This window comes from Lichenostomus cassidix, chromosome 22 (genome assembly GCF_008360975.1).
Source record: "Lichenostomus cassidix isolate B80296 chromosome 22, HeHo_3.0, whole genome shotgun sequence".
NCBI classification, from domain to species: domain Eukaryota; kingdom Metazoa; phylum Chordata; class Aves; order Passeriformes; family Meliphagidae; genus Lichenostomus; species Lichenostomus cassidix.
The window spans coordinates 5,016,737-5,029,386 of NC_139502.1; the positions used below are offsets into that span (position 1 = coordinate 5,016,737).

The 12,650-nt window shown below is 56.1% G+C and overlaps 1 protein-coding gene across 2 annotated transcripts in view; it reads right to left on the reverse strand.

Moving 5' to 3' along the window:
• Positions 1-785: 785 nt before the first annotated feature.
• The window catches only part of NUDCD3 (NudC domain containing 3), a 30,882-nt gene continuing 19,017 nt past the window's right edge, over positions 786-12,650 (reverse strand). For both annotated transcript variants that reach the window (XM_085080453.1, XM_085080451.1), the window contains 3 exons: positions 8,639-8,782; positions 2,447-2,635; positions 786-1,873 (listed from right to left, as the gene is read on the reverse strand). In XM_085080453.1, the coding sequence (XP_084936579.1) occupies positions 1,763-1,873; positions 2,447-2,635; positions 8,639-8,782 (444 nt within the window). In that variant the 3' untranslated portion in view covers positions 786-1,762. The remainder of the gene's footprint in view (positions 1,874-2,446; positions 2,636-8,638; positions 8,783-12,650) is intronic.

A 12,650-nucleotide genomic window follows, 5' to 3' on the forward strand; every position in this document is an offset into this window, starting at 1 on the left:
GTGCGGGGGACACACAAAAGGCCACTCTGAAGGCTACCAGTAGCCCCAGGGCCTGGGGACAGCGGGAGGTCTCCCCCACCCGGAGGGGCGGGTGGGCGCGCCCCCCCCCGGCGAGGGTGGGCGGCGGGCGGCTGGCGCTGCTGTTGCCATGGGAACCGTAGGCGGCCGGGGGGGGAGGGGGGGGTGCCGCGGGCCCAGTGCGCGCATCAGCACCAGGAGATGCCGGCACTGGCTGAGGGGTAGACGGGGAGAGTGGTGGGTGACACCTCATGGTACCCCCAAAGCACCCACCATGTACCCCCAAAGCACCCACCACCCACAGCAGCCTTAGGGGATACCATATCCACTCCCCTGCCCCAAGAACACAAAACTCCAGCACCTCTCCTCAGAGATCTCATACCACACCCCAACGACTCCAAAATCCAGCCCCCCACCCAGGATCCCATTCCAACATCCCCATGCCCAAGTAACCCATAAATCCAGCCCTCCTCGGGGTATCCTATATCTAGCCCCTCCCAGGAATCTCAAAATCCACTCCCTCTGCCCTCAGGAATCCCAAATCCACACCCTTAAGGGACCCCAAATTCTGTTCTCCCCCAGTAATCCCACATCCACCCCAACATTCACTCCAATGTCTGGAGCCCATGCTGGCAGACAGACACCCCAGGCATCCCGCTTGGGTGTCCCTGTCCTTGTCCCATATGCAAGGTGATGGTGGGGAATAGGGCACACTCATCATCGGGCACACTCATCTCCCCAGGGGTGGCACCGAATCACTCATAGGCCACACGGAGAGACATGTTTATTGCAAACTGTGGGGGGGAGAACCGGACAAGGCAATGACTGGGGTCCCCCAGACCACACACCCCAGGATGGAGAGCTGGTGGGAAGCTGAGAAAGCCAGGCTGCGCCTAGGTGGGGCCTATTCTCCTAGGTAGTCTCCACTCTCAGACCCCAAAGTACCACGCCAGGGAAACCCGTATGCTTTTGATGCTCCTGCCCAGCTGCTGGCTATGAGGGATGGGCCTGTAGCCCCACCCAAACACCAGAACTGTGGCAAACACCCCTGCTGCTCCCTGACGAAGGGGGGGCAAACCTTGGCAGATGGATGTGTTCTCTGCCCACCCTCGGGTGACCTGACAACCCTCCAGTGAGGAGGTGAAGGAGGGGGAAGCCAGGAGGAAGCCTCCCACGGGGCTGGGTAGAGGGCAGGGGCAGCACAGGCCCCCTGGGATACCCTGGAGCAGGGCTGGCAAGGGGATTTGTGGGGCCAGGTGGGCAGGGTGCTGGCAGAAGCAGGCAGGGGTAGGCTCCCCCATCCCTGCTGTCTGTATCCGTCTCCACCTGTCAGAAGCAAAGCTGCCCAGTGTTGGGGCAGGGAGGGCTCTGCATCCCCAGAAACCCCAAAAGCAGTATCCTCATCCACCAAAAATAATAATTATGTCACCCAACGCGACCCAAGGCGCTCCCTCTCTTCCAGAAAAACACGGCAGCACTGAGGGGAGGGGAAGGGAGGGGAGGGGAGGGGAGGAAAGGGAAGGGGAGGGGAGGGGAGGGGAGGGGTTGGGTCCTGGTGCCCAGGTTGCTGTGGTGACAGGATGTAAAATTTTCCTGCTTCCTCAGGCTTTCCCACACAGCATGGATGGGTGCTGGCAGCATGGATCAGTGAGTCCTAGCACTGGCGCTGGGTACAAGGGTCCTGGTGGCGTCCAAGGTGGAGGAGGTCTCCTCTCCCTGCTTTATTTTTCAGTTTTTGCCACTGTCAAAACTGCACGGCACCGGGAGAGATGTTGAACATGGAGGGGTCGAATTTCTGGCCGCGGAATGGTGAGCCCTCGGTGTCCCAGCCCTTCTTTAACATCTCATGGACCTTCTGCAAAGAGGCCGCAGGCTTCCATCAGCCGGGGGTGACCCCACACTGTTCCCCACACCCCTTGCTCTCCCCTGCCACTCATCTCACAGGTGCTGGGGCTGTGTGGTCATCTGACCCATGGGAAGGGGTATGGGCAGCAGCCCCCCTCCTCCCTGGCTGGCAGCAGCCATTGCAAAGGGCACACACCAATTCTGTGCTCCCCCTCGCTGCCTGGGAAACGGCAGACAGCACTGAGGGCCGCACCGGGCAGTTCCTGGGGTGGGGCAAGCCCAGACCCATGTGGATCCATCCCTGAGCAGGGCCAGCTTGGGAAAGATCAGGCCCGTTCCTGGTACAGGGGATCTGGGCTCACAGGCACTTGCCAAGGTGCCAGGAAAGGGAAGACAGGAGTGCACAGCAAAAGACAGATCATAGAACCTCAAACCCCCCAAATGTTAATGTGGGGGGACATTGTGCGAGGAGAAGCTGTGAGATGGAGCAGAGCCATGGGACCCGTTTTCCTGGGGATGGGACCCTTGAAGGGCAGGTGGGAGGGCCAGACTGGGCTGGTGGCACAGGGTAGCCAGCACCTACCAGCTCATGGCTCTGAGGCTTGCCCTGCAGCTTCTGGTGGTAGTCAAAGGTGAGGCGGTCAAGCACAGCATGCTCCTCCTCGTCCACCGTGGCCATGGAGCGCTCCTTGTTGATCTTGTCAATGTCGATCTGCTCCTCGCCCTCTAGGATGGCATTCCACCAGTATTCGTCTCCCTTGTTCAGGCTGATCTGGGGACAAGGTGTGGGTCAACAAATGCGGAGAGAAACCCCTGCCCACCTCACAGCTCCATAGCAGTGATGCAGAACTTGGCAGTGCTGACAGCAGCATGGGGCTTGCCCACGAGTGGAAGTCAAACTCATGCCAATCCAGCCTCACAGGTGGCAGAGGGGGAGGGACTCCCTCCCTCAGCAGCCAAAGGCTTTGCACAACCCTGCTGTGGGCCCCCACAGCCCCAGCTCAGGTCCCGGGGCTGAAATCTCAGCCCATGCTATGGCTCCAAGCCAGGACTAGTGGCCCCCCGCAGTGCCTGTTTAGGGGTGACACTGGCTTGGGGCTGCATGGCTGACACAGCAGCAGTGACAGAGGCCAGGACTGTCAGATGAGGACGCCATGTCTGGTGGAGTGTGGGGCCAGGGCTCCAGATACGGTATTGAAGCCATCTTGCCTTTCCCTAACCCAGAAGGAACCTTGGCCACATCTACCCTGGCCCTGGCTCGGTGGGCAACAATGGTAGCAAAGGAGGCAAGGATATCACCTGCTGCTCTGTGCCACTCCTGCTGACTGCCAGCACCTGCTTCCCACGGCACTGCATCTCACCAGCAGCCCAGGAGGGATGGACAAAGAAAGGGGATATCTCCTTGGTCCAGCCAACATCCTCACTGGGAAAAGCCACCAGCTGTAGTCACAGAGGCATCCTTGATGGCAATGCCTTGAACAGAGCCAGCTGGCCAATGAAGCTATGCTGGGGCCAGCATGGGGCATCCTGCACCAGGAACTCCAGCTTGCTTTTTGTTTTCCCAGGAAGAGTGGGCTGCTTCCTCCCATGTTATTTCCACACTAATCCCAGCAGCAGGGCAGATTTATGGCATTCGTCGGCCTCTGCAAAATCATCAATAAAGGCAGACAATACAATTTGCTCAAACCTCCCTGGAAGCTCAATGGCTCCAGAGGGGAGAACACGGACAGCCATTCCTGTTACGGAGCCAGGCTTCTCTACGGTGTGAAGAAAAGGAACCCATTAATACAGGAGGGGGTGGCTGGGGTTTAATCGTTCTGGGAGAGCAGAGCCGGTAAAATATTCCATCTTGGGGAAGGCATTAAGTTTTTTCAGCTAGACAGGCATGCTTGTTCTCCATTTAATTGCACAGTTCCACTTCAGAGGGAAGGGAGAACTACTGAGAGATTGCTCCTGGGCTTTCCAACCCTGGGTGGGCAGGTGGGGGAATGGGGGAGCCCCCAGAACATTTGCCTCAGACACAAAGCAAAGTGGAGGGGCAGCAGCCCCAACTGTCCCACACCTCTAGCAGGAGCACCCTTCAGGCTCCTCAGGGTCTGGAACATGAGGGATGTCCCCACGGTGCTGCTCGCAAGGTGTGAGCATCTCTAGTGAGGGATCCAGCACAAACCATGCTCCCATGGCATTGCTGTGAAGCACACATGGCTTGGTACATCCCTACCAGAGCCAGTCTGCTGGCAGAGGGATGGACAAGTGCTGGAGGAGTTCAGGCAACACCCCAGTTCCATCGCAGAACACTGTGGGATGGAAAATCCATCCTGGAACACCTGGGATGGAAACCCATCCTCCCCTCCCTTCCCTACAAAACCCCTTTCCTCTGCTAGCATCCTGCCACCACCTGCGCACCTCTGCAGCCTGCCTGTGGCAGTCTGCTCATCCCTCTTTACTCCAGGGGAGAGCTGTCACTGGGACTCACTCCAATGTAGGAGCCCCAGTTTTTAAAATGCAATGCCCATGCGCCAGGGCAAAGATCGCTCTATCCCTGTGAGTTTGCAGTTTCATGGTTCAAGGTGGTGCTGGAGGACTTGCTGCAGACAGGTCCCACCTCCAGTATGGGGGACACAGATATAGGTCAATTTCCTGGACAGGTTCTGCCAATGTCCTCCGTGGATCCAGCCCCTGCTTGGCTGAGCATCTGGGTTATGAGAGCTGGTTCTGATGGAGATGCAGCTGGTTCCCCCGCAAGTACTTTGGGTCCTGGAAGGTACGGGAAAGCTGAGAGGCCAAGGCAGGTTTCTTGGTGTTTCCCCACACACACCAGCCCTCACCCACCCGCCCACCCACCCATGGAGGAGGCTCTGGCACTCAGCTGACAGGCCCCTGCAAGGATGTGGGCACCCTTGGGGAGAGCTCCGGAAACAGGGGGCCTCCAGAAGGGAACATGGCTTCTTCCACAAGGACAAACCCCGACCTGAGTATTTCTCACTTTGAGACAAGGCAAAGCTTTACCTGCATTTGACACTGCTGCTCAGTTTTCAGCCAACAGCTCTGGCTGACCCCCCAGGGCCCCAGAGGTGCTGAGAGCCACCTGCCAGAGGAAGGATGAGGTCCCTGCAGTGTGCCCACGCCCTCAGCCAGATTTCAGCTCTGCCTGGTGGGTCCCAGTGGGGTAAAAGCCCAGCTGAGTCTTTTGGGGTGCACAGGCAGCCAGGAACAGCCTCTGCAATGCTGGCCTCAGGAGAGGGAGGCTTGTAGGAGTCATACCCCAATGCTCTATCTGAAGCTCACAGTGACCCCATGCCGAAGCACTCACTTCCCACAGCCAGCGTCCAAGATATGAACTCTCAGCCACATTGGGATAGGCCGTTCCCTGGAAAAGCACCAGGGTAATGATGGATTGCAAGGAATGAGGATTGCTGCAGGAACAACGGGACACTCACCAAGAGAGACCCTTCAGCAGGTGACAGGCCTCACAGGCATGGACACAGTGTCATGTCCCATCTCCACACCCTACTGGGAAGGTCGCAACCTCTCACTGTCAGTGCTGGGCTTCACAGTAGCACAAGGTTTCCTCTCTGATCCCAAATACCTTGTCAAAGCTGGAGAGATGCTGCCAAGTGGTAAAAGTAGGTCTTGAGAAAACAACCTCCCCCTGCCTGCTTTCCTGTTGGAACCACAGCAGCCAAAGTCACCTCAAAAGTCATCAGGAGGTATTTAGGGGGACAGAGGAGGCAGCAATGCCATACGCAGCAGGACATGGAGGGCAGGGCTGAGCACCACTGAGTTGTGTCCCCTCAGACTCATGGCTCACAGGATGACAAGCCAGGACTGTAATAAATGTTCAAGGCAGGACTTGCTGACAAAAGCCCAAGCGTGGAAAACAAAGGCTAAGAGAAGAGAAAAAGAGAGGGAATGGGAGAAAAATCCTCCACAATGAAAATAATACCAAAAGGAGTTGTGCACAACACCCAGTAGGGACTGCTAAAAACAGCGAGGTTATTTTAATCTCGCTTTCAACAAGCAAGCGGGTGTGACAGAGAAGGGAAGGGAGAGCACAGGGATGACACCGAGGACCAGGGTACAGTGGGGCACGCCACAGGCAGAGGCACGATCTTGGGACATAATCCTGACCAGGAGGTATGGACAGGCTCCCACCCCACATCAGCAGAGCACTCCACTGCAGAGTGACGGCAGCTGGATTCTGCTGCCATGCACACGGGTGTGCTAAAGAATGATATGAGAAACATGTTGGTGTCAGGCTGGGCTCCAGCTAGGTGAACTCCATGGAACAGGAGGGGGAAGGCAGAGTGGTCTCTGAATGCTGGTGAGGGGAGTTCTGGGGCTGCTGGGGTGCAAGTGACGTAATGAAGAGGATACATGAATTAGGACACCAGGCAGGATGGGGCAAGCAGAGCTAGGAGGGGCTGTAAGGCAAAATAATCTCCCCAGGATAAAGGCTGGAGCAGAAGGGAGTCTGCTCATGGCGCGCCTATGAATGGCATCCCAGAATGGAGCCAGGAGGAGGCTGGGGAGACTGAGGACAGTGAAAAAGTTGTTACAGCAGCCTCCTGAAGAATCTGGGGATCTTTATGATCCCTGACATGTCCTGCAAGAGCATATGGGACTCAATGGCCTCTCTGCACAGAACTGAGACCTTTTCAGATGGACAGGACCAAGCAAGAGAGAGTTCACCTTCTTGGCACACAGACCAAGTTCTGCTGCAGGGATTGCCTCAATTCACAGACCATTAACACGCACCATGGACAGGGCCACCAAGGTGCCCCAAGCAGTCCTCAAGGCAGGCAAGATCTCCTCAGACAACCCTGGTGCTGGCACTAGGTGAGTTCAGTTTTGGCTACATCCACACCCTGCCCGGGAGCGCCATCCCTGGGTCCCAGAGAGGGAAGCCAGGCAGCACCTTGCAGCACCTTGCAGAAGGGAGACAGCCCAACTGCTGCATTTGGAGCTCACACAGAGTGATGCACAAATTGGGGCACAGAAAGGGTCCATATGCCTCATAAGCTCCAAACAAACCTCAGTGGCCCCATACAGGCACTGAATGAAGCAATGCATTCCCACAAGGGTGGGTGTCCCCTGATGAATGAATCAGGAGGAGGCACAAACCATTCCTGGCTACTCAGCGCATGGAAAAAGGAGATGCTCTTGGGCGAGAATTACTCACTCTGCTCCAGTTACCTTACAATTCTTCAAGGGAGATCTCATCCCACCATAAATATCCCACCATAAATATGCTGGCAGCCAGCTGGAGATCTTCACAAGCCTGGGCTCATGCTATTCAAGGAAAGACCCAGCTCTGGGGCTGGGGGTGACAGGCCCACTCCACTCCCCACGCTGCCCACAGCCAGTCCAGGAGGTACCGCGTCTCACTCCACCCGCACCATTCCCAGCCTCTGACAGGTACTGAAGAGACACTGCCTCCCTTGCTGATCCTGGGAACACCCACTGGGGACTTCCATCCATGCTGTGGAGCAGCCACCCATTGGGCCACCTCCTCTTCAATGGGTTTATGCCTTTCCAGGATAGTTTCTTTTCCCAGATAAGCTAATTTTCCAGATGTTTATGAATATTTACAAAATGCAGGTTTAAGGATACCACTACCACATCCCTTCAATGGCCTAGCAGTGTCAGAGAAGCTCCTCTCCCTTGCAGGGACGTCACTCACCCTTTTGGCACTAGCCTGTCACTCAGGGTACATCCCTGCGGATCAGCAGTAGTCAAGTTGCACTGTGCAGCCTCCCCACACACCATCCACAGGATTCCTAACTCTGGCAGCACATTTCCACTCCATTTCCCACTGTGGGGGCTTGAATTTGGGTGCTCATCTGCTGCCACCCTTGTGCCACAGGGGGAAAGGCTTGGAGCCAGCTCCCTCCCTCCCCGGGACAGCATGTGTCCCTTCCTGGGTCTCACAACAGCCTTTGGGATTCCTGAAACTCTCCTGGAAAAACCTCTGGGTGGAAAAGAATAGGGCCAAGATGGTCACAGGTGGCAAAATCCCACTCCTAGCACAATACTGGCCCCCGAACTGGCACAGAAGTTTGGAAACTGACACTCGAGCTCCCAGGGTGATGGGCAGAACTCCCACAACAGCTCCACCTGTGAACACAGCTGAACTCACGCCCTCAGACTGTACATCTGGAGCACATCAGAAGTTAGGTTTGGGGCTGGGAACCTACCAGTAATACACAGCTGGGCACCAGCAGCCCTCAGACCACCTTGACAGGGATGATTTGGGACAGCAGGCATACAGCAAACCACAGGCCTGCTGGAGGCAGAGGAGGAACCACAGTGTCCACATCTAACAGGGTAAGTAGGAATCCCATGGCAGGACAGAAAGAAATGGCAGGGAACAGGCACCTGCCAAGATGCTGGGGTTGGAGCAGGGACAGGAGAGCTGGAATGCAAAGTCAGCAAGGCCAGGTGTGCAGGGCTAGCACCACAGTGCAGGGCCACATGCTGGGACTGAGGACAGAGACCACCCCCAAGTAAATGGCTGTACTGCCCTGCTGCAGCTGGAGCTGGGGACCCCCTTGCCCAGCCTGATTGACGTGCTTCCCGACCAGCACCCAGATAGGCAACTCAGGAGCAGGAGGCAAGGCACGGCACACAGACAAGGGTAGAATGAGCCAGACATTGGACAGGCCAAGCCAGACACATCCAGAGCTGGGCCAGACTTTCAGTTGCTCCAGTTTCCTAGGTCAAGCACAGCAGAGCTGCAGGCCAAGCAGACACAGCTGGTGTAGACCACCCTTACCAAAACACACTTCCCAGGCTCCAGGCTCCAGAGGGAACTCTCCATGTTGATCTTGTGGGTAAGTTTCCCTTCCATGAGGACATGTTGGCTGCTTCCCTCCAGTACTGCTACACGAATCGCATTGCTGCTGATATCCACAGACACCTGGAAACAAAGAGAGAGACAATAAACTGGGAGGTTCCTGCTTGCCATCTCACTGATAGAGCCAGGCTTTGGGGTCAAGTGCACTCGCAGGGGATGAGAGAGAGAAGAGCTTCCAGCCCTGCCTGTAGCAGCAGGGTGGGAATCCCGCTGTTGTCTCACAGCAAACAGTGACAGTTTGGAGGAGACAGGGAACCTCTCCAGGGAAGGAAAAGCAACACAGCCCAGCAACTGGGGCGACACTTGAAGGATTCAAGGCAGGTGGTTCTACCCGGTGCCTCAGTTTCCCCACAAAGTAGACCAGTAATGCTACAGGCCTCCACACAGCACTCAAAGGTTGGGCACCTACTTGCTGTGAGAGAGCTCTTTAGGGTTGTGCCTGTCCATCACTGTGACAAGCTGGGCATGAGTGTGTGTCTTCCTGATAGCTGAGCAGGGGCAGTTTGGGGGTTCCTACACTAGGGCTGCAGCAGGTCATCCCCTCTTTGCTGCACCATGCTGAAAGCACACTCCTTGGCTCTGTTTCCGCTGCTGGAGCCAGCACTGGGCTCAGCTCAGGCCTCCCGTCGGGTGTGCAAGGAGAGGCCGTGTGCAGGAGGAATGCTGTGGCACGGTTTGCCAGCTCCCGGCCACAGGGGCAGCTCTGTCCCCAGGAACAGGGCCAGTTCCCGCCCACAGCAGCCATATGGGGACCCCTGCTCTGACCTGCCATACAGGTGACATGGCTGTCCCCTGGGGAGACAGAGGCAGGCTGTGACAGGCATGCAGTACCCTTAGTCTCCGGAGAGACCATATGTTCTCTCTTGTCCCCTCTGGCCCTGAGGTGCCATCAGCAGAGCCTGTGCCACGCCAGGGGATGAAAGGAAGGACCTGGCTGGGAAGTGGCACGACTGTGGCCCCCAGCACTGGCCCGAGAGGAGGAGACTGCAGTGAGATTTGCCTGCATTCTCTCCCAGAGTTCCCCCAGATCTTCCTCCCGCTCTGCAGATCTCATTTGAAATGTTATTACATTATCCATTACCTAGGAGACTTCCAGCAGCTCACTAGCTCCACACAGGCAGAAGACAGGCAGAGCTGCTTCTGCAGCTGTGTCTGACTGCTGTCACCTGGGTACAGCTCCCAAACCTGCTGTGTGGTCCGGCAGGAGCAGAGGAGGCCCAGCACAAACAGCACAGGGTGACATGGGACTAAGCTCCAGTGTGATGGCTGGGAGCCAGGACCACTCTCACAGGGAATCAGGGAAGGGACATGAGGATGGGAGAGGACAACTGGCCGTCAACTGGCATGTGGCCGTGGACAGCCTCTACAAGAGCAGCTGCCCTGGGATGAAAACACCTCCAGAGGAGATGCTCCCTCCATGGAGCAGCTCCCTCCAGTCCAGTGCTGAGGCCTCTCTCTGCAGAGAGAGGCATGGGGACGAGGCTCCGCCCTCCACTACCACCATCCGTTCTGGGGGCAGGGACAGAGCTACTGATGCTGGGCTCTCAGCACAATGCAGGGCCTGCCCAGAAAGGACCAAGGGGAAAAAAAACAAGGTGACTCCCAAGTCACATTTTGGGGGGAAATTCTTTGGGGTATGGAGGGCCAGGGAAGCTGGAGACATGGAAGGCACAGGTGCAGCATTGTTTCTGTGGGATCTACATGGACAAGAAAAACCAAATGTGATAAGAGGGGTTTTATTCACAGGTGGCTGCACAAGATATCTGGTGGGACCAAGGGACACCTTTTAGGTGGCTCTGGACCAGCCAAACATTGGGAGAAGGAGCAGAGAAACCCAAATGGAAGAAGAGATCCAAACTGGGAAGCCTTCACCTGGCCACTCTGATGTGCAAGCAGCCAGCATGAGAAGCAATTGCATCACCTGCTTCTACCTGCACCTAGTAAGAAGGTCCCACCCAGCAAACCAGCCCCCCAGGAGTAGGGACAGAGACACAGCATGCCCCACTGGAGAGCCCTGCCCCGCCGTGCATGGAGGGACATGTCTGAGAGGACTCATGGGCTCAAGGTGGTACCTGTGGACAGTCCACACCTGGGGAAGGCCAAGAGCAACTCGCAGCGCCCCAGCAGCTCTGAAGCTGCTTGTCCCTCCCATGTGCTCCCTGTGAGCACCTCTGCTCCCCAATACACTTGGCTGCTCCCAAGGAAAGCCAGTTCTCATCTGTGTGCTGTGGCCTTTTCACCACAGTGATTTCTGTGCACACTGAATGTCCACGCCTACTCACACAGCTCAAACAAGCAAATACAAACTGAGAGAGGAATTGAGCTTGTCTCCTGTTGAGTCCAGCAAAGAAAGAGCCCTGGAGTCATTGTCTCTATTTAAGTGCTCAGATCTGTGGGCCTCTATTGCACCGATAAGTAGATCAGAGAAGTGGGGACCATGGAGGAAGATGCTCCCACCTACCCAATCACCCATTCCTGCTCCAAGGATACCTGAGCTCCATGCAAGGAAATCTCAAGCTCACCAGAGCAAAAATGTGCCACAGCAACAGCCTGAATACCAAAAGGTGTCATAAGGAAGACTGTGAGCAGCATTAGAGTTGGGTGCACTCTGAGCCCAGAGACCAAATGGAGAGATTTTTAATCTCATCTTGGCAGGCAGGTAATTTCAAACCTGGTAATTTTTTTAAAATATGAAGCTGTGTGAAAGCAGGGGAACTTTGCTCATGAACAACATGTGCAAAGTCCATGGAGCTTTTAAATTCCTCTGAGTCCTCCTGCTCTGGCTCAAGACCCAGCCTGTCTGCTCCCATTCCCCCAAGGCTGGGAATATATGGAATCATTTGGAAATGGAAACTCACCTGCCAAGAGGAGCCCCAAGAGGGATGGATGAACAAAGTACAAGAGTGCAAGGAGAAGGGAAGCCCAGCATGCAAACAACCAATTGCTCCAAGAAGCCAGCATGGGCAGATACCAGGGCAAGGGTAGGCAGAGCCATGCCATGTGCACTGGCATGGGAATGGGGTATCTCAAAACCTCTTTTGCCCCCTCTGAGGTGCAGGAACTCTTCCACAGCGACGGCATAGTCTTGAACCAAGGAAAGGGGAAAGGTCAGGAAATCTGTCCTGTCTTCACTCCTGTGTCTCCTGCAGGCTCCTGAACCACTCCATGGCCAATGATGGAGCAGACAGAACCCTATGTGGGGTTTTTGGCAAGGACACACTTCTCTGGCATGGAGGAAAATCCCCTTGGCAGGGAGAGAAATCGTGATCAAAGTATGATATGGAGGGATATCTGTTGGGACACTCCAGAATCCTTCCAAGAAACAGCCTGGGTTTGTTTTAGAGACCCTCTGGGAGAGATGCATTTTCCTGGTGCCCTGCTCTGCCTGTGGCAGCCGTGTGGCCCTTCACCCCTCTGGCCCGGGTTGCTGCTGCTGCCAGTGACATTCCTTGGCATGGTGAGGAGCTGTGTAGGCTGAAGTCAGTGACAAACTCCAGCATGCTCCTTTCAGCCGCCCTGGAAGCAGAGGAGAGCAGGAGGTGTGGGAGTGCAGGCTTCCCAAATGGAAAAATACAGAGGGAAGGGCAGCACTTGGGAAAGAGTTCAAACTTCTAGGTCCGACTAAGGCCAGCCATGGGCACACTCCTTCTAGGTCCCTGACCAGAAGGGAACAGAAGCGTTGCAGGAAAAACAATGTGATCACAAGCAGAACAGGGAAGTTCCCAACTGAGCCAAAGAGAGGTGAGACCTCTCTGTGCATGAAGCCAGCTGCAGGGGGGCTGGCCCTCAGCCTTCACCCCAGGCCGGCTGCCTTCCATCTAGAGCAGGTCAAGCCACACAGGGGCTGTGCCTGATCCAGTTCCCCAGTGCCAGAGGAGCCATTCCAGCAGCTCCTGCTTCCAAACAGAAGGCAGAAGACACTTAGAGCCAG